Raw genomic sequence first — 21,790 nt, 5'->3', positions numbered from 1 at the left:
GAGTAGCTAGTGTTCCTGGGGCTGAAAGGTGTGCTATGTCTGTTCCCTGCATGCAGCCACAAACCACCCCACCCTCCATCTTGACTTGGAAAAGTTACTGTGCCTGTGAGGGTAAAGCGGGGCCTGGCACTGGAAACTATAAATCTACCCAGATGTGCAGTGTCCCCAGCTCCCCCTCATAGGCCTCAGCTATTATATAGCTTGCTGAACACATCTCAAGCCAGTATTTATCTTTGATGTTGCCTAGAGTCTGCCAGTCCTGGAACAACGTCTAAATATAGATGCATGAGCAGACTAAACCATAGCATAGAACCTGGCAAAAGTTCATTTGGCCAGTGTAGCCTTGTTTCTTTTGGTTTTCAATTGAATTTTTATCACATTAAACTATACTGCTGCAGGAAGTGCCCAGCTCAGTGACTTGGTCCGTGTCTGCACTCCATAGCCATGGTCTACCGTAGGTGACACTCTACAATCAACTTCATGTAACTTACTTAGCAGGCAGTAACCACCCTGGAAAGTGCAGGGAGAACAGTGGGAAGAGAGAAAGGATGCAAACATGGCCAGAGAGAGAGTTCGTTCACCGTGGGGTCTGGCACCTTTAGCTTAGCCATTTGTGAATGTGTGTGTTCATGTGGGTGTGTGTGTGGAGTCAGGTGTCATTCCTCGGGCACCGTGCGCCTTCTTGTTTTGTTCTGTTTTGTGTTTTTGAGACAGGTAGGCCAGGCAGCCCCGGGAACCTGTATGGTTGCATCCCCAGCTCTGGGATCGCAAGCGTGTGCCACCTCACCGTTTTCCTGTGTGGACTCCGAGACACAGCTTTAGATCCCCTGCTTCTATGGAGAGCATTTGCCAGCTCAGCCATCCACCCCCGTTCCCCTGAGCCAAGAATGAAGATGTTGTGGAAAATAAACAAGGGGGCATTGCTAATCTATTAATTTCAAGGCAATTGAAAATGCCAGCCAGCTTCAGTGGTCGGTGCCAGTTTGGTTGGACATCTCTTCCAGCACTGGTGGTGCCAAGCTAATTGGGAATGTTAGCCAGAGCATCGCAGCCCCCACGGTGTACAGAGTTCCTCTGGCAGGCAAACGCAAGCCTGAGTTAATTGGGATGCTCGTGAATGATGTGTGTAGAATTAGCCCAGAAGTGCTCAGTTCCTGGAGCAGAAACCAGCCCTTGTAGAAAGTCCATCTTCCCACGTCCCGAGGACAGCTGCCCTGAGGATAGTCAGTAGAGGAAGAGCCACTGGAGAAAGCTTTTCTTACTGTTTGCCATCTTTCTATTACATTCTTTGTCAAATTAACACAAACAGAAACATGCTGTTTTTAAGCCCATTTTAAAGTTTAAAAATTAGTCAGGTCCTATAAACAGAATCAAGTACTTTTTTGTGCCCCTCCCTACCCACTTTCAAGCAGGCTGCGCCTTCGGTCAATTGGCTTTTCTCCTGGATCTCTTTCCCTTTGTGTCCTCTCAGAGAACTAGAAGCCTGCCTAGGGGTGGAGGTCCTGGGGAAAGCTGTTTTATACATGCTCAAACCTTGGAATGGCATGCAAAAAAGTCTCAGCCCAGGGACTGGGAATGTAACTCAGAGGTACAGTGCTTCTCTATCTTGTGTAGGCCTCTGGGTTCCATCCTCAGTATGAGAGAGAGAGAGAGAGAGAGAGAGAGAGAGAGAGAGAGAGAGAGAGAGAGAGAGAGAGAGAGAGAGAGAGAGAGAGAGAGAGAGAGAGAAAGAAAGAGAGAAAGAGAGAAAGAAAGAGAGACCAACCCCAAGAGCAATTTTTTTGCTTGGTCTAAATTGCAGTTCTGTAAAGTGAAATAACTACATTGCCCCCAAGAGGCAGTGTGGATTAATCGCTGTTGTCTAGATGTTTGACTATGACTTTAGCAACTGCAGTAAGTACTTTTTGAAAGCCATTTGAAAGGTCCTTTACTTTATCAGATGGCTTTGAAAGGACATGCCCATAGCTTAGGGCACATAAAAGTGGAACCTTTTGTTTAAGCGCTTGGTCAATGAGGCTCACGGTCTTCTGCAGGCCTCTGTCTCTGTCATGCAGGATGTACAACAGAAGTTGGCTAAAGTTAAGAGAAGAGACATACAGAGTATGGAACTGTAGAACACGATACACAGTAATGGCTTTCAATCACCACATTTTTAACATGGTTACTTTTGAGAGACCCATGTGTGTTACAAGATGGCCTCAGCTTGGCTTGGTAGAGTGGCTTGTGTTTGAACTGCTGATCCTACTGCCTTGCCTCCGTGTACAGGGATCACAGGTGTGGGCAAGCACCCTGTTTGTGTAGCACTGGGCATCAGACCCAGGTCTGTTATACACCTAGTCACATACTTTCATGGACCCTATTGCAGGGATTAGTTCAGCTTGGGAACAGCCGGTCAGCACTGTGAATCCTGAGGGTCAGTTGTGAGGGATCATTGATCCAGTGGGAGTCCTGAGGCAGTTCTGTTGTCTGCTGGAGAGGTCTCTGGTGGCTTGGAGATTTCTCAGGGCATGGCATGCTCAGAGCGGTCATGATCATGGCAAAGCGAATGCCCGAGCATAGAGGCAGACAGTGTGTCGGGAGTGCAGAAGCCCGTGTGTCACTCCTGTATGAGGTTCTGGGAGACAGTCACCTATGTGCATTTAAGGCCTGGAGCTGGAGAGTGACTATTTTTTCACAGATAGGAATGAAAGAATTCCATGTCCACCGTCGCTCCCTGTGCCCTAGGCTTCTCTTGTCTGCCTTGAGTCTTGATAAACCACAGTGTTTAGACCCTGTGCCCCCAGGCTGTTAGATACTAGAGCTCGGACTTTTCCACACAAAAGGCTTTTTCTACTCTTGCTTTTCTGTTGTGTGTTCAGGTGAGAAGGAAGAGCAAGAAGTATCAGAGAGCCCAAGAGGCAGGGAAGGGCACCCCATGCTGACACATGAGAGACCGGGAGGGAGGGAGGGCAGGCTACAGTAAGAAGGCAGGACCCAGATGTGATCCTCAGCACAGCTCAGCAAGCTGGAGGGCCGGAACTGTGCGTGGGCGCCATACCTGGGTGCCTGGATGCCCTGCTCGGGCTTCTTCTCAGTCCCCAGGAGGACAGCCCTGATCTCCTCTCTGCCTTGGTCTGCCGCCCCTGAGAAGCAAGACTGCCCTGCACCCCTCAGGTTGCTCACCACAGCTCAACCAAGAGGGGAGGGTGGCTGTTGGTTAGTTTGTCTGTGTTGTTGTTTTTAATTTGGAGGAAGAATAAATTACTTTTCTAAAGGTATAAACTTTTATAATAACCAACTTTAACTTTCAGCTATAGATTAGAAAGAAGTTTAAATAGGCAGAAAGGGTAAGAAAAAAAATGTAGTGCGGTGCTTAAGATCTTTTGCATGTATGATTTATCCCCAAATTTCACTTTAAGATCAACTGTATAGTAAGGCAGCTGTACTCTTTGGGGGAAATGGTCTCTGTTCCTAGAGTGACCATTACCCCTTAAAAGTATTTGTAGGAGTAGGTCCTGCTCCGCCATGAGCTCCAGTCTCTCACCCCCACCTTTCCATGCTTGGACCATTTGATAGGCCATCAAAAGATTTCACACAAGAGAAAAAAGTCTTTGAATGAAAGAAAGCATTCAGGCTCGACAGGCTTCATATTAAAGAGGTATTAGAAAGAAGAAGAAGAAAACAGACATTCAGCAAAGCTACTGCAGTTCCAAAAGGAGCCACCAGCTGAGACGCAGCAAGTTGGCCTAGTGACCAAATTCAGGGACATGAATCCTGTGGGGCAGCCCACCCCGCCCGCCTGGCCTCCACTTGGCTGGAGTGCCGAAGAGGCGGAGTCAGTAGTGTTAAAAAGCACAGTAAAACAACAACAACAACAACAAAACACAATAAGTAACATTTGTAAAAGACCCCCCCCCCCAAAGTATATAGAAAGTTTGGGGAATGTTTATAAATCAAATACTATTTTATGTTGACAGAGGCAGATTTTCAAATAATAGCTAATGCTTTAGACTGACAGGCTTCCACATATCGATGGAATGATATATGAGTGCTTATGGTTTTTCAAATGGGAAATTAGATATGTTCAAGCTTCCACTGTCAGTGAAGGTTTACATAGTGTAGGTCGCGGCTTTCACATGTAATAGAAGTGTCTCCAGACGATTCTGGCGTGTTCCCTCTTCTAACAAAATCTAACTAAAGTGAGGTAGGTTTGCTGGGATGTGTTTTACCTAGAAAACTTATTGTGTGTGTGTGTGTTGTGCTGTGTGTTCATACATGTACAGTTGCATGTATCTGTGTGAGTGAGTCACAGCCCGAGGACAGCCTTGGGTGTGGGTCCTTAGGCACGTACCCCCTGTTTTAAGGCTGAGTTTCTCACTGATCTGCCTAGACTCTCTACCTCCCTATGCTTGAGCCAGGAAAATCACATTTTTTAACCTGGTTTGGGGGAGTTGAACTCAGGTCCTTATACTTGCATGGCAACTATTCTACCTCCTTGGCTCAGGAAACTTTTCCCTTCCCTTCCCTTCTTTTCCCTTCCCTTCTTTTCCCTTCCCTTCTTTTCCCTTCCCTTCTTTTCCCTTCCCTTCTTTTCCCTTCCCTTCCCTTCCCTTCCCTTCCCTTCCCTCCCCTCCCCTCCCCTTCCCTTCCCTTCCTCCCTTCCCTTTCCCTTCCCTTCCCTTCCCTTCCCTTCCCTTCCCTTCCCTTCTTCCCTTCCCTTCCCTTCCTCCCTTCCCTTCCCTTCCTCCCTTCCCTTCCCTTCCTCCCTTCCCTTTCCCTTCCCTTCCCTTCCCTTCCCTTCCCTTCCCTTCCCTTCCCTTCCCTTCCCTTCCCTTCCCTTCCCTTCCCTTTCTTCCTTCTTTTCTTTTTCATAACTAAAGTCAGACTGGGCAAAGCTGTCTGCTAAAATGACTTAATAGAAATGGGTAACATCCCTTGGTATTTCAGTCCTGCCGTCATCAATAATCTGGCTAGCCCTAGGCAGCGGGACAGCTGTGCCCAGGCCTAGCTCTGAGCTTAGCCATCGTTGGTGTGGCACAGAGGAGATTCTAGCAGAGTCCTCGGCAGAGTCCTCGGCAGCACCCGGACTGTGGCATGGTGCACCAGCTATGCCAAACACAAGCAATCTGGAGCAGCAGATGTGAAGACAGGCTCTGTCCTACTCTTAGTAGAAAAATGAAAGATAAGTTTATCCCGACTGGAGAAATGAATACAAGGAGCCAGGCCTACACCCCTGGCCACATTGAGGCAGACCTGGCTCCGAGGCTACTGACCTACTTTGACATGAACTGAAATAACCCTTGCCATGTTCTGACCCGACTCCACTGCCAGAGCCTGTGAGTCAAAAAGAAAGGCGGCCTTTCAGGTTCACTGGCTTGCTTCCGTTCATAAACTTGGGCATGCCCCTGCTTGTTTCCACGGCTCACTCTGAGTTCATCTGAGGGCAGTATTAATCTTTACTAGAATGTGAGACAGTCTCGGAGCACAAACTGTGCAGACCAGCCTTGGGCTGCTTCAGTTGGCTTGGGGTTGGACATTCCAAGCCTGGCCTGCCTCCTTTTCTAAGTTCTACGACCCCTGCCCACTTCTAGCCATATGGTGCCAGTTCAGGTACTGACCCTGACCCTCAAACTCCTGGTCAAAACTGCTCTCGAAGAAAAGGACTTGGACTTGCCAGCGAGCTGGCTCCTGTTGATGGCACCTACAGACCTTCCCAACCCAAAGATCCCAGCCCTGCTCCCTTTTCCTGTCCTCGTGGAAAGAGAAGGACTCAGCTCACCTTCTCAGCCCCGCTGTGTGCTTTTGGAAGCCTGGTCACCACAAGGGTATCTGCCATGGTTCACCGGGCCTATGGTGCACACCTCACTCTCTGAATCTGGGCCCGCAATTGCTTCTATTCCTGCCCCCACAGTCTATGGGAGCCACCATATGAGGGAGCACAGAGCACAGGTCACATTCGCTTGCAGTCTTGGAATGAGAGTGCATGCTACACTCTGCTCTGCGCGGTTCCTCTCTGAGGAATGGCAACAGCCTGCAACTTGGATTTGCTTTATACTCTGTGACGTCTAGAAAGCTTTAATTCCTGATCCTCTGAAAAGCTTGAGTACCTGATCAAACTCAGCGAATACTGTTTCTAAAATTCCATTCCAAGTTCAGTCAGCTCTTATCTTAGTCATGTTGGGGAGGAAAGGGTTTATTCAGCTTACACTTCCACATTGTTCTTCATCACCAAAGAAGTCAGGACTGGAACTCAAGCAGGTCAAGAAGCAGGAGCTGATGCAGAGGCCATGGAGGGATGTTACCTACTGGCTTGCTTCCCCTGGCTTGCTCAATGTGCTTTCTTTTCGAACCCAAGACTAGCAGCCCAGGGATGGCACCACCCACGGTGCTCTTCCCACCCACCCCCAACCACCACCACCACCACCACCACCCCCCACCGCCTTGGTCACTAATTGAGACAATGCCTTACAGCTGGATCTCATGGCTTCATTTCCTCAAGGGAGGCTCCTTTCTCCGTGATAACTCCAGCTTGTGTAAAGTAGACACACAAAACCAACCAGCACAGCTCTCAATCTTTCTACATATTCCTAAGTTCTATGTACATCATAGCACATCTCAGGGGTTGTTATTAAAGAAAGCTTGGAGCTAGAGAGAGCTCGGCATTTAATATCATTTAGAAGACCTGTGTGTGAGTGCTAGCACCCCCACCAGATGCCCCACATCTGCCTGTAACTCCTGTCTCAGGGGATCTGATGCCCTCTTCTGGCCATAGCAAGAACTGCAGTCACATCCACAAGCCCACCCTATGTAAAAGGAAAAATAAATAAGAAAAGTTTGGATAGTTTGTCCATAGAGGCTGGGTTGCTGCTTTTTAATGTCAGGGCAAATGCCGTGCGGGATCTGGGGCATTTCCATCTCCAGCTCTCTAGTGATACCTTGAAAAGAGAAATCTACCTTCTGGTGATTAACTACCCTTAACGTTGTAAACGGAATGGCTCTTGCACAGTGAAGCAAATCAACTAGTAAGGAAGAGGCCGACTTGTATTTACTGGCTATAGTTCTAAGTACCAGAAATGGGCAACGGAGGCCAAATATAGGCACAGGAGAAATGAGGCTCTGAGGGGAACCCACACAGGCGTGGAAGGGAAAGCAACTCAAGGGCAGGGTGTGCCTTTTTCAGCCTGTTTGCTCTGGGTTCACAAACAGGGGAGGAAGGCAGGCAGATCTCACTGCTGCTAAGATGACTGACTGTGAGCACACAGGATGCACATGTAGTGTAACCGGACACTGGCCAGAACTGCTGATGTACACAGAGGCAGCATCCCCATGAGTAGATCTACTGTATCAATCCACGCATCCAAGGTGAAAGCCGGTGCCAGTCACCAGTGTACCAGCCACACAGTGGCTTTGCTCTGTCATGCTGGGACGTGCGTGCTCTTACCTCCACCCGTCCACCCTGCACCTCAAGGTGTCTGAACCCTTGGCAGAGTGAGCTTTAAATCTTACAGATCATCAGGGCTTCCATTGAGACAGTGCCCTCCTGGCTGGGGAGGAGACGGGGAGCTGGATTATAAATGGGATTTACACTGCTGGGTGGATACTGCGTGTTTATGTTTAGTCTGTCTGCTCTAGTGTGTTTCTTCTTAATTACATGTCACCTGAAATGTGTTTCAGCGGTCTATATTCAGAGCCTGCTTACAGAAAAGAGATTCTTAAATTGGCTTAGAAGAAAACTGCTGGCTTCCTGCTTTAGGAAGTAATTTGCGAGTTTCAGACATACTCCTGGAGTCTCTGGACCTGGCGAGAACATTCACTCTGTTTTGCCTTTGTTAGTTAATAATGTGAGGTGGTTTGGTTCTGTTTTAAACAGGGTCTTAACCATGTAGCCCTAGCTGGCTTCCAACTCAATATGTAGACCAGGCTGGTCCAAGATTTTTGGTGATCATCTTGCCTGTGCCTCCTGAGGGCTGGAGTTGCCGGTGTTCACCCCCGTGCCTGGGTAGTATGTTTCCTTGTTTCATGATCGACCAATAAGATAATATTCATTGTGAGTGGAAATGCTGTTCATAAAACTGCTCATATGAATTTTTATGTCTCTGACCATGGCCCAGCTTAAATGGTCTTTTTCCTTAAATGTAGAACCATGAGACCCCAGCCGCAGACCTGAGTCTAGAGTCTCAGGCTGTATCCCAGCTCCCTCAGGAGCCTGGTGAGGGAGAATCACAAACTCAAGGCCGGCTTAAGGACCTTTGGTGACTCTGTCTTAAAATGAAATGGGATGAGGGGGTTAGGAGTGAGTCAGCAATGGAATGGTTGCCTGTCATGTTTGAAACCCAGGGCTCAACCCCGAGGACAAAAGACAGACAGACTGACAGGCACTCTACATGATGACAGGTTTTCTTTTTACACAGAAGAACTTGAAAACTCTTCATAAGAAACTTAGAATGAATACATGCTTATGCGCACGCTCTCTCTCTTTCTCTTTCTCTCTTTCTCTCTCTTTCTCTCTCTTTCTTTCTCTCTCTCTCTCTCTCTCTCTCTCTCTCTTTCTCTCCCTCACTCTTTGTATGTGTCTCTGTCTATCTGTCTGGGTGTGTATGTGTGTGTGGGGGGGTGGGGTTAGATATAGGCATTCAACCAATATTCCAAGTCTTATCAAACAATGATAAGTCCTTCTGCAGAGTTTGAGCTGCTCCTGATGTGGACAGGATGACTCAAAGGCTTGTGGCCAGTATTTAGGAACCAGTAAACAAACAGCTCACCATGGCCACCGTGATGGGTGTATCCAGGGGTTTGAGCCACTGTGACAGAAGAGACAAGACAAGCAGGGAGGCCAGCTGCCCAGATGGGGGTGGGGTGGGGTGTGAGGATTCCTGAGAAAGGCCAGGCCACTTCCGAGGTGCGATCCTTAGCTCTATGCAACTCTCCCTTGTTCAATGGCCACGGCCACCCACGCAAGTGAGGAGCATCTTAGTGACCGCAGTTCTTATCTGCCACATCGCCTTTCCTGCCACATCGCCCTGGGACTGACCTTCATCCTATGCTATCAACTAAACCCTGTTAGACGCCCAAGTCCGAAGGGCTCTGGGCCTCGTTGGCAGGTCTGTGTGGCTTTTGTGTTTAGAGTGCACTTCCATGTGGGGTGCTTCATGTTCAATGCCGGTTCCTCGGGATACCCACCTCCTGTTGTCTTAATTCATCCAAACTAGAAATTTCAGCTTTTGTTTAAAATATTCCTTCATTTTCTTATGGTAATTTGTTTTTTGGTTTTTGGGTTTTTTTTACAATTGTATACATTTGGAAATGTCATGGCAAACCCCCATCCATCCACACAGTAACTTTAAGTTTAAATGATGAATGAATGAATAAGCGTAGTGATAATAAACAGGTAGATGGAGAGTGCTATGTTCTGGGTGAGTTTCGGGTAGATGAACAGTCTCTGTGTCCTTCCAGGGAAAGAGAAACAGTGGTTTCAGACAGTGTTTCTTTGGAAGCCAGAAGCACTGCAAACTGACAAAGCTCTGTCCAGCCATGGGCTACACGTTCAGGCTCGCTGCTCGGAACGACATCGGCACCAGGTATGGCGTCTCCTTTTCTCCTTGCCTGTCAAATGTCAGGGCATGGCTCTGGCAGTCTCTCACATTGCTTGAAGGTGTGAGGATGCTGCCTCTGCACGGAGCACCTCTGAGAGCAAATCCTGAGGTGAGAGAAGGCCTCTGAGGTGGCCGGCCTAGCTGGACCTCTCTCAGCCTCACTGCTGTCATGGGGGAAGGCAACAGGAGAGCTTTGTAAAGGAAGCTGCCCTTCCCCCAACACCTGCTCCTATTCCACCTCACTTTGGGGGGTGGGGTGTAGGGGGCTAGGGGGGGTTTGAAACAGGGTTTCTCTTTGTAGCCCTGGTTATCCTGGAACTCAGTCTGTAGACCAGGCTGGCCTCGAACTCAGAAATCCGCCTGCCTCTGCCTCCCGAGTGATGGGATCAAAGGCATGCGCCACCACGCCCGGCTTCCACCTCACTTTTAATGGGACAGTCCTCCAGAGCCTTCTTTTTCATTTGTGTGACTGTTGCTGATACTGAGGGCTGCTGAGCAGCTATTATCAAGTCGCAGAAACAGAGAAAACCTGGACTGCCTCTGCTACAGATGTCTCTATGCAGGCGGCCAAAGGAATGAAAGAAACCACTCCTAACCTAGGGGCCTGTTGATTAAGGGGCTTTGAAAATAGATGTCTCAGTTCTTGCTAGATACCGCTTGATCAAGAGGAAAAATCTCTTTCTTTCATAAGTGCATCTTAAAGACTAGGCCATGCAGTGGCCCTAGCCTAGAGAACCTCTCTGAAACATCACAGAGTTTTTAGAACTTCCTCCCAGTGCCTGGAAACCAATATATCCTAAGAGTTTTCTGACTGGAAATGTCGGCACGATAAAGGCGTCTATGGTTGAGCAATTTTTAAATGAATTAGAAGCACTCACAGAGTTGGAAAACTGTGAGACTCAGGTTCCATCAGCAGAGTCGCTTGTTGGTGCCGCCTTCATTTGCAGTCCTTCTGTAGCCGCTGCTCTTACCTTAGTAAATACAGTGCCATGGTGTGCTTTTGAGGGAAGCAAAACGGCCAGCCTACTCTCTCAGGTCTGCCGTGCTCTTGTAAGTGCAGACTGTAGAGCCCACTGTGGCACTTTGAAGCTCTACTGGGCCATCTCCTGTATACAGGATCCCTCTGACACAGTGCCCACATGTCTCCTGTGCTCACTCCCCCACAGTGGTTACAGCCAGGAGGTCGTGTGCTACACGTTGGGAAACATCCCGCAGATGCCCTTGGCACCCCGGCTTGTCCGAGCCGGCGTCACCTGGATCACCCTGCAGTGGAGCAGGCCAGAAGGCTGCTCGCCTGAGGAAGTGATAACCTACACCCTGGACATTCAGGAGGATGAGAACGTGAGTCCCACGGTGTGCACGCCTGCAGAGCATCCCGGCCTTACTAACTACCTCAACTCCCGGCCACTCTCCATTTCCATCAGGGCCATCATCCCTGGCCTTCCCAAACTCAGCAAATGAGTCATCCATTGACCCCAGATAGAATCAGCCAGCAAACCTTCCCGAGCCCTTCTTCAAAATTTCCCTGAAATCTAACCAACTTTGCCGTCCCTCCTCCGTGCCCCAGCACAATATCACCACTGTGTGCTGTGGTGTAATCCCTGCCACACAGTCACAGTTCGTGGTACCCACCAGCACCCTGGCAGGGGAGCCTCAGCTCTCCAGTGCCTTCCCACCCACCCACCCGGGCCTGTGTGCGTGGCTTTGTCACAGGCCTTGTTGCTTATACCGCTGTGCCCAGCCTCATGAACTTGCATGTCCTGTGCCCTCTGCAGGGAGGGCCTTGCAGATCCCTAACTCACTTTCCCTGGCTTCCTTCCATGTCCACTCTGGAAAGTCTCTGTCATGTAGAAGTGTCCTATAGTTTATGCTGGGCATGTGGCACTGGGCATTTGAAATGTGGCTGCTGACCTACAGAGCTGAGCTTTTAACTGATTAAGTTTGAATCCCGAGAGCCACATGTGGCCACCATACTTCATCAACCCGTGCTGCTGTGGCAGCCCCTCAGGAGCTCTGGCAGCCTGCCCGCACGCCTCCATACGCCTTCCCAGCCTCCAGTGCCACACTATGTGCCTCTGTCTGTGTTAGGGTTTTCTTTCTTAAACTGCCTCTTTAGCTGACACGTAAGAGCTTGTGGACCAGGCTCTGCACACCTTTTAGCAGGGGGCATTCTCTTGAGTCTGAAGGGAGCATGATGCTCAGAAGGATGAGGGAGAAGGAGGGAGGGAGGGAGGGAGGGAGGGAGGGAGGGAGGGAAGGAGGGAGGTGGGGGAGAATGCTATGGCTTGAGTTCGGTGTATTCACCTGTATTGGTAAGGGCTACCCTTACAGGAGTGTGTCCTTCCCGTCCAAGCCCTGCTTTCCACCTTACCCAGAAGGGGGCGCCATGAGCTCAGAAGCCTTGCCTGTCCACTGTTGCACCACCTCCCTGTTGGAATGTGTCAGCTTCGACTCAACAGGCTTTGCTTGTGACAGATCTAGTGTTAAATAAAATGTTCAAAGTGCTTCGACTTTGTTATAATAAGGCTGACCTGCAGTGTGACAAGTGACAGCTGCATTTAGCTCTGCATGCTACCCGTGGCACCGTGGGACCTGCACTCTCTCAGCAGTGGCTGCCAGACTTCTGGCTACTGCTCAGAAGACGAAGTCATAGCACAGAAACCCTGGACCCTTAGGAATCGAGGCCCCGACGTTATGATTCTGATGTTGTAGTTCCAATGTCTCTTTCTGGCTTTGCCTCTTCAGGATAGCCATTTCCACCCAAAATACACTGGAGAGGACCTAACCTGTACTGTGAAAAATCTCAAGCGAAGCACACAGTATAAATTCAGGGTGAGTCTTCTCTGTTTGTCTAACGTCACTTTGACACCTCTGCACTTACGTTTCAAGTGGAGTCTGCAGGCCAAAAGGGGGCAGAAATGGACAGCACTTTCAAAGTGCCACTGACCCTATCAAGCACCCACCAGATTTTAATTTGAAAATAGAGTTTCTGGGCAGGAACCCGTGTAAGAAGATGCTGTAGTGGGGTTGCCTTAGCCAGGGCCGATGCGCGGCTGAGAAAGCCCTGACCAGATGCCTGTGTCCCTGCACGCACTGGCACCCGCTCCTTTCCTGGGCTTTACACCACGTGTGTGGCTGGAAAGACCCTCGGATCTTTCCTCTCGTGTTTGTTTTTCTCTTCTCTATCCCATTCCTTCCACAATTTAGACTTCCTCAGTTTAGGCCACTGGTTCTCAGCCATCTTGATGCTGTGACCCTTTAATACCCACAACCATAAAATTATTCCCATTGCTACTTCATCACTGTAATTTTGCTCCTGCTATGCATTGTGATGTAAACATCTGCAGTTTCTAATGGTCTTAGGAGACCCCTGCAAAAGGGCCGTTCGACCTGCTGGGTTGAGGGACCTTTGCTTATAGACAGTCACCAGTAACATTGCAGTAGGGATTCATGTCACAGCTGCAGACTTGAAAGCTGCTGCTTTGCACTGTTCTCAGTGCCTTTCCGTCACAGCGTCCTATGTTGGTCATGTGCACGACACCCTATTTTCTTGCTTGCCCTGAGGATGCTCCGCCCTCCTTTCTCTAATTTTAGGCCTTAGTAATTTAATTTGGCATTTAGTCACTTTAGTATTTGTCAAATTATCAAGTGGAATGTTGTGACTGACTATTTGAGGAATATAATTGTGTCTTGGTATGCTAAAAATACTTAATCTTGGCTCCCAGAGCATAGCTGTACTACTGACATTGTACACAAGGTGGCACCATCTGCCTTTTCCATAAATAAAGTTCTGTCTAGTTTATCCCTGCGTTTTCTTCTCATCAAACAGAACAGAATAAATGGAAACTACTGATTTCATATACAATACCACTGCAGCCTCCTCCTCCTCCTCCTCCACCTCCTCCTCCTCCTCCTCCACCTCCTCCTCTTCCTCCTCCTCCTCCTCCTCTTCCTCTTCCTCCTCCTCCTCCTCCTCCTCCTCCACCTCCTCCTCTAGTGAAGCATGGTCCTACTCTCTTCCAGGAGTGCCTGGCACTGGCTGCATAGCCTAGAATGGTTCCAGACTCAGTCATCTTGCCTCAGCCACCCTGCTTGTACCACTACCCTGGGCTTATATTTTCTCTTGTAAGGATCTACAGATGTCTTTAGCTGAAACCTACCTTTTGGTTTTATTTTTAATTGTTAATAACCAAATTTAAGTAAAATAAGTAATCACAAACATTGAAATCAGCAGTCTCAAGACAAGTGACTGGGTCGATATGTGTCAGTCTGTCTGTCCATGTCTAACCTTGCAATGGTACAAAGTCCCAGGAGACTTCATAGCCCATAACCAACATGTGCTAATGTGTCCGTGTTTGCTCTGCAGCTGACTGCTTCCAACATGGAGGGGAAGAGCTGCCCAAGTGAAGTCCTGGTTTGTACAACCAGCCCCGACAGACCTGGCCCTCCAACCAGACCCCTCATTAAAGGACCTGTCACATCACATGGCTTCAGTGTCAAGTGGGGTATGTCTCCTGCCCTACTACTGCCGTGACAAACCAAACACAAGGGGAATATATCACCCGTGAGGGCTTCCTGCATTTATTAGACATTTGTGAGGGCTGGAGGGGCACTGAATGTTAATATATAGTCTCATGTTAGTGGACTTCTTACGTGAACAATTTTAAGAGGATCTCATTTATTTCATATTTTCTATGTTACATTTTTCTCCTTTATTTTAAATGCTTTGTTAACTTGAGTTTGAGGATTTATGATAATTCATTCCATCATGGCTTACCTTTTAAAAAATCAATGAAATTTAATATAAAATATTTCTAAATTGAGATTGGATTTCAAATCTAGATATGTAATCCTAAGTAGATTTTTTTTTAACATACAGAGTGTTTAAGTTGCAATAGAGTAGACTTTTGCTTTTGTGCTGTTTGGGGTGTCCCTGTCCGCCTCCCCCCTCACCCCCCACCCCCGTGAGTTCCACGGTTTTCACGTGGGCTGAGGTGACCTGGAGGACACTGACACTCAGCTCTGCAGAGCCGGTCATTTCAGGGAAACGCATGTCACTGTGCGACTGTAGCACTTGTAATCATGCGTAAGGCTGTTAGGACACGCGTGCTCTGCACTGGTGTCCTTTAAGAATATGTATGAACAGCAAGTGAAGGGCAGAAGCGAAAACATTAGAGTTGTAAGGTAATGTACCCAGGGCGCAGTTTAAAGCATTGTGCGTCGTTGGAGACCAAGCTCGAGCATGCTGTACTGAGGCATCAAAGAGCTCTGAGGTCGGCTTCCCTGGAGGACAAGGATAGGTAGGAGTGGAGCCCTCTGGGCTGCCTGCCTCCCAGGACTTCCCTGAGTCGCCCCCTTAGCTCTGTGCCCGATTTGTCTTTATCATGATTGCTGTACACGTTATTATTGAAGTGTGTGTGACAAATGCACACCCCGGAAAGTGAGCTGCACAAATCGGTGTAAGCAACATCGAGGCCTTGGAAAGTCCCCTCCGTGTGCAAGGACGCAGAGGGGCTGCTGGCAGACATGAGTTCTTCACAGTTTGGCAAAATCATCCCGCCTGGTGTTTTTAATCTCACAAAGCAAAGCTCTTGCAGGTAGACATGTCTATGTCTGGAGACCATGATCCAAGGTGACATATGGCTCTGGTGGTAGCTGTCCCCCCGAAAATGCCCGATGCCTGTGCTGATCGCTCTGTACTGCATCCGGGACCCTGGCGATGTCGTTTGCGTGGTAGAAAAGTGAGGTGCAATGAAATTACTCCATTCCAACATTGTATTTATTTTGTTAATGCAGTTTTTTCTCTACCCTTCCCATTTTTCAAAATCATCTAGTTGCTCATAAGTATGTGACATAAAAATAATAAAACAGGATAAATACCTGAATATTTCAACTTTCCATAAAAATCACCCACTCTTAAAGAGCCACTTCAGAGTGCTCCTCGCGATGTCACTTTTAGGAAACTCGTGCCATCTGTCAAGTTTGATGCGCGTTCCTAAATCAGTGCGCAGCCTTGCATTCCGTTCTGTGTTTCAGTGACCTTAAATGGCAGTGTGATAAAATTCCATCTCTTGACATTGAGGGGCCAGAGTGGGCGACTCATCCCTGTAACCTCAGTCCTGGGGTCAGGGTGGGGTACTGAGGCAGGGGCATTCCCAGGACCTTGATGTCAGCCTGAGCAGAAGTATGAGATGCCGTCTCAAGAAAATCTTTAAGGGGCAGGTTTCTTAAAGATGATGAGTCATGCTCTTTGGTCCACGTTCGATGGACGGCTGTATATCGGAGGTGCTCTTGTACTCTGTAATGGTGCTGGCCAGTGACACCCAGTGCTCTCCTCACTAATCTCTGCCTACTCTGCAGATGCTCCAAAGGACAACGGTGGCTCAGAAATCCTGAAGTATCTGCTGGAGATCACGGATGGAACTTCTGAAGGTGACACTTTGGAAACTGTATTACACAATGCATCCCCACCCGGTCCCCACCCTGATGTGGTCAGACCCTCTGCAGTAGCTGCAGCAGGCATCCATTAGTTCGAACGATAGAGCTAGTAGTGTAGTCAAGCCATAGCAAGCATCAGCATGTCTGTCTGTCTGTCTGTCTGCCTGCCTGTCTGTCTCTCTCTCTCCCTGCCCTCCCTCCCTCCCTTCCTCTTCAGCTAGCTTTCCTTCCTGCGCATCCTCAGCAAGCTCTCTACAGCCCACTGTGCCCCTGCGTATGGTTTTGTCTGTCAGATACCACAGTTCACTCTGCTTGAAGTACCCATTTTTGACAAATTACGATTTTTGTTTCTGTTTTTGTTTCTATTTTCTATGTTGATTTTGAAACGATGGCCACTCATTAATAGAGTGAATGAACTTGAGGCTTTCTCCCCTAAGCTGTCACGAGCTTTATCTGGCCGTCGTTAGCAGTAGTCTGCCTGGCATCCTTGCCATGGCCAGCCACAGCCACGTCATAGTGTGGCCAGGGACGGGTGTCAGACTTGCAGAACACACTGGTCTCTGTTGTGACTCTGGAGTTAGAGTTCTCAGCAGTTGTCACACTGCCAGTGTTAAGATGAGGCCATGGGGCTTGCCACGGAGTCTCCTGACCTGCGTTGAGTCCCTGACACCCGAGTGTAAATGGACAGAGAGAACCAGCTGCGGACCCCACCCCACCCCTCCCTACCCCCGCCGTGGGCAGTGACATACATGAGTGTGCACGTGCACCCTCACCACGAATGCGTAGGAGGTCAGACAGGGCAGGGCACGGCAGGAGAAGCCTTAGGGCCCCAGAGACGCACTTGCTTTTTCTTTCCTTCTAATAAAACTCACTGGGATTCAACAGGAAAAGATACAGTTGTCAAAACTTTAAAACATAACCAGATTTTACTAATATGGCAAAAGAGAGAGCCATGCAAACAAGTGGCGATTGTCTCTGGCTTGTTCTGACACCACAAGCACCTGGAGGTGGGGTTTTTTTTTTAAGCCTGTTAAGTACTGTTTTAGGCCGGAAATAGAATTCTTTGAGATGGGCACAGCTGTTCTTAACATAAACTCAGTTTCTGTGCTAGAGGCCTTATCTGATGTCTAAATTAAGACTAGGAGAGGAGTCAACATCTCCAAGTTGCTTACTGAGAAAGTGTAAGTCTGCCTGCGGTTGCCCTGGCTCGCCCAGGTATGGACTCGGTGCAAGAGTAGGTGCTGTTTTACACTGATGGCCTGGCCGGTCCATGGGGTTGTGCGTCATAGGGCCTTTTCATGTGTCTGCCCATAGCCCAAGCTCCACTGTCTAAATTCCCAGTTCCCACGGGCTATATCCTAATTCAGACCTAACAAGGCACAGTACCACCGGGCAGTAATAAACATCTAACTGGCCCCTGAAGGGACTTATGGAGGTTCATTTATGAATAGGATAGGGTGGGCATATTTCCCTAAAACAGCTCCCGTGGTAAAGGCTCCCACAGAGGGAGCAAAACAGCGGCCGACAGCCTGCAGGCGCTTTTCCCCCTGAGCTTCAGCCTCATGGGGCACCCTCCAAGTATCTCCAAGTGTCTGTCACCACCATCACAGCTGCATGCATGGGCTCCCTGGACACAGCAAATCATCTGTAAATGGCCTCACTGGTGCCCTCAGCAGCACCTTGTACAGGAAGCCTGCACCATGTGACAGCACCTGCTGCATAGCCGGCCCTGTGGCTACCTCAGCATGGCATTTCACAGCTGTGCAGCACTGTACCCTCCTCCTGTGCCAACTCCCGTGTTGGTAGTCAGCAGTGTCATAATGCTGGGACGATAGGAAGTGCCTCTACATTTCAGTGTTGGGTGATGCCAGGTTGCCGTGAAAGCCACTTGGTGTTTTTGTCTCAGATGCTGTTTCTAATGGGGACTGTCATGCTGTTACCAAGGCCTAAACTTACACCCATCTCATTTTCCAGCTGGGCAGTGGGAAGTGGCCTACAGTGGATCGGCTACAGAGTATGTCTTTACCCATTTGAAACCAGGCACTTTGTACAAACTGCGAGCGTGCTGCATCAGTACCGGTGGGCACAGTCAGGTTGGTTCATCAATGTGTGGCAGTGGGCCTCTAGATCAAGTTGGGAAGTGCCATGTGAGTAGTGCAAGACGATGCTGCAGTTTTAAGTGTTTCTCGTCGATGCAGCCTGCTTTAGTGTCACATCTGGATATGAAACATAGTCCTGACAGGGCAGAAACGGTACCCAAATCCTCCACACATTCTGATGGGATTCTGATGTGTGCAGACTCTCTCCCTTATATGACCTTCACATAATTGCACGGAGGAGAAGAAATTAGTTAGGATTTACATTAACTAAATAAGGGAGACCTCTGCCATTTCAAGGAGGGAAAAGTGTAGAATTTAAGAGTCAAGACAAGACCTGCCTGGCTGTGCTGGGATGGGAACACATCTGTGAAGGTCCTTTACTGCCACCTGCTGGGAGACTGCTGTAAAAGCAGGATAAGTCTGATTAATTGCACTTCAGCTTTTCTGTAGTTCCCTGTGTAGAGCCTGCAGGCAGCAGCCATGGCTTCTCTCTATCAGAATGACTGTAGACAGCCAGGTGGCATGCCAGGAGACTCCAATTATACCACACAGTGCTCACAGGTTCAATATATTCTAATAAATGCAGACAAAGTACTCTAGAGTCTGGGTGTCATAGTGACATCATGAGAGGCACTGTGATAGAAGTCTTCTTTTCACTGTAGATGATTCGAAACCATTAATGGTAAGAGAAAGAGAGATGGTACCTAGTGAGCCAGTAACAGATTGATAACGTTTTCCTGAATTTTACATATACACAAACACTCTGCCCATGTATATCATAGCAGTTCCTCAGGGTCTAGAGTTTTGTCTAGACAGAAAGACACACACACACACACATACACACACCCATGCACCCCACACAGGATAAGAGTCCAGTTAAAACACTTGCAGAGTCCTGGGGCTGCCCGGAATGTCTCCCTGCTGGAGTATATCCAGACTGAGGCCACAGGGCATCAGTGGTACCTGCCATGTGAGCGGTTCGGCAGGGCAGCATATGCACTAGCTGAAGGCATAGCGTCCATCCATCCGGTCCCCACCAGCATGCCTTGGAAGGAGTTGGAGCTCTCTGGCTCCACCTTGTCTCCTCGATCCTCATAAGATGATCAGCTTTCATACCACCAGCTTTGCAGAGCGAGATCCCACGAAGGAGGCCTAGTCTCTTTAGCACTGGCAGGTCTGCTGTAAGCGGCAGGCTCGGTGGGTAAATGCCCCCTTTACCTACTGCTCTGCTCTTCCTGGGGCGGCCTGGCCATTTACAGAACCATTCTCAATTTTATCAGTTGTTTTGTGTTCTCTTGGACCCTCAAGGAGGGTCTTCCTACTGCTGATGTAAAGGAAAATAATATGCGTACACGGGTGGGCCGTCCGCAGCCCTAGTAATCTGACATCAGAGAGAGCCGCTCCAGGTAGAACGAGCATTGTGTGCAGTGAGAGCCCACACTTCCTTATGCAGACAAGCACAGAGCCTCCTGAAGACCTTTATATATGTCAGCACACACATCTAGTGCGTTAACTCCCTTTGGCCCCATTTACAGTTGTGGGATAGAGTTAGCCTGGTGGATAAGGTGTGAGTGATTCACAGTAACTAAGCCATGGTCTCTCCGGTGTTTCTCCCACAGTGTTCTGAAAGTCTCCCTGTCCGCACACTAAGCCTTGCACCAGGTCAGTGCCGACCACCGAGGGTTTTGGGTAGACCAAAGCACAAAGGAGTCCACTTAGAGTGGGGTGAGTGAACAAATCTTCACACTGGCATCCACCAGGACAGTGGGAGACTGACACAGCGCTCGGTCACTCAGCTCCAGGGCTTCCTTCAGAAGCTGGGTCACCCACTGGCATGTCTGGTCTCCAGAGCCTGGACCTTGGCTGTCTCTCAGGCGCAGCCTTCTATTGCTCATGCTCCCGTTCCTGACAGGGCTACTCTTGCTGTTGCTACTCTCGACAATAGTGGCCGTGTTTCTAGAGAACATTCCAGAATAGCCTGCCTCGTCCAGGGGTTGTTCAGCACCAGAAGAAAACATGCATGATTTAGAGATCAAACCAAGAAATGGTTCAAAGAGCAGTGTCAAGTCCCTCCTCTGCGGGTTCTGGGATTTTCCTAGCCTTGTCTAACAGCACTTCCAGTTGTGCCAGCAGCCTACAAGTGTGCACATAGCAAGTGCAAATGTGTAGAACATTGGCAGACATTTTGGCCACCACTTATGTCTAAAGTGTAATAAAATGGTATGCCGGTTTGGGGTCATGTAGACTTAGCAGGGTGTCTCACTTTAAGTTATAGATATTTTTCCTTCCTTCCTTCTCGTTATTAAATGTGAAAGGTTACCTAGTACTCCTGTTATCCCTGAATTATTTTTAATATAATAGAACGTGTTTAAATGCATTTGCTTTGGGTAGTTTGGCTCATTCGGGAGCTTTTTCACCTTTTTGAATAGGAGGCGCCTTTTGTAATAGAAACCTAAGGGCACATCACCTATATATTTTAAACAGTAGCAATAGAAAATCAAATGTAAGTCAGTCAACTAGAAATCCGAAGACTGAGGCTGGAGAGACGGGCAGTGGCTAAGAGCACTTGCCGCTATTGCAGCGGGCCCAGGCTCAGTTCCCAGCGCCCATGTGGTGTCTCCCAAGCACCCAGAGCTGCAGTTTCTGAGGTTTCCATGCCGCCTTCTGGCCTCCACATACGGTGCACACTCATGCATGCAGGCCCACTCAGACCTGAGTAAAAATAAAATAAAGAGAAATCCAAAAAAGCATTCAAAGATGAACATTTTTTACATCCTCAGATGTGCCTGCGTCTGAAAGTGGCTGTGAGGTCTCAGAATACAGTGTGGAAATGACGGAACCCGAGAATGTCGCCTCAGAGGTGTACCATGGGCCTGAGCTGGAGTGCACGGTTGGCAACCTGCTGCCTGGAACTGTGTACCGCTTCAGAGTGCGAGCTCTGAATGACGGAGGGGTGAGTATGAGCACACAATTAGAGCACAAGGTGCCTTTGTTAGCCTCCTGCAACCTCTCAGTTGTATGTGACAACTGTTAAAGTATATGTAACAACATCCTTATTTGAGAATCGATGTCGTCGTGGTTTCCTGTAGGCCCCACACTACCAAGTTTCTGTCTCTCATTCTTTCCGTGTGTGTGTGTGTGTGTGTGTGTGTGTGTGTGTGTGTGTGTATACTTTTGATAATTCATGAAAGAATTTCCCGCTCTCATTCATTTCATCACCTGTAAGAATTAGGGCTTCAGATCAGTCCTAGTAAAAGTTGTCCAAGGGAACTGGGCAGAGGGAGTTGGGGAAACACTTGCCATAAACTGAGTTAGAGCTTAAAACCTACATCATTAAAAGCTGGAGTGGGGAACCCCCTTGGAACCTCAGCACTGTGAAGGCAGAGACAGGAGGACCCCTGGGCTTACTGGACCGACTAAGTGAGGTCCAGCCTCGTCTCGGAAAAAGAGGTGGGCAGGGGCTGAGAACCAGATTATCGCCCGCTCTGCACGCGTGCATGGACCTATACACACAAGAATACTCGCACACAACCTAGTAGTATCAGAGCGTGCTGTCTATACCTTGGGTTGCTTTGTTCTAGACAAGTAGGGTGGGGCCCGAGGAGGAAGCCGCTTACTTTTCTCTAATCTGATTCCTGTGAAAACTCCATAGCTCTCTGGACCTTTCTTCTGCTGTCTTGT

The 21,790-nt window shown here is 48.7% G+C and overlaps 1 protein-coding gene across 10 annotated transcripts in view; it reads left to right on the top strand.

The window, feature by feature from the left end:
- Positions 1-21,790, top strand: part of Fndc3b (fibronectin type III domain containing 3B) — a 295,173-nt gene that overhangs the window by 231,529 nt on the left and 41,854 nt on the right. For 9 of the 10 annotated variants that reach the window (NM_001356953.1, NM_173182.3, XM_006535541.4 and 6 more), the window contains 8 exons: positions 9,433-9,557; positions 10,739-10,913; positions 12,318-12,404; positions 13,939-14,077; positions 15,933-16,004; positions 17,985-18,103; positions 19,729-19,834; positions 20,890-21,062. In NM_001356953.1, coding sequence (NP_001343882.1) covers positions 9,433-9,557; positions 10,739-10,913; positions 12,318-12,404; positions 13,939-14,077; positions 15,933-16,004; positions 17,985-18,103; positions 19,729-19,834; positions 20,890-21,062 — 996 coding nt within the window. The remainder of the gene's footprint in view (positions 1-9,432; positions 9,558-10,738; positions 10,914-12,317; positions 12,405-13,938; positions 14,078-15,932; positions 16,005-17,984; positions 18,104-19,728; positions 19,835-20,889; positions 21,063-21,790) is intronic. The other variant, XM_006535547.4, reaches the window with a different exon arrangement.

Source organism: Mus musculus, chromosome 3 (genome assembly GCF_000001635.26).
Source record: "Mus musculus strain C57BL/6J chromosome 3, GRCm38.p6 C57BL/6J".
Taxonomy (NCBI): Eukaryota; Metazoa; Chordata; class Mammalia; order Rodentia; family Muridae; genus Mus; species Mus musculus.
Note: the sequence above shows the minus strand (reverse complement) of the source record. Positions and strands in the feature narration are given on the sequence as shown.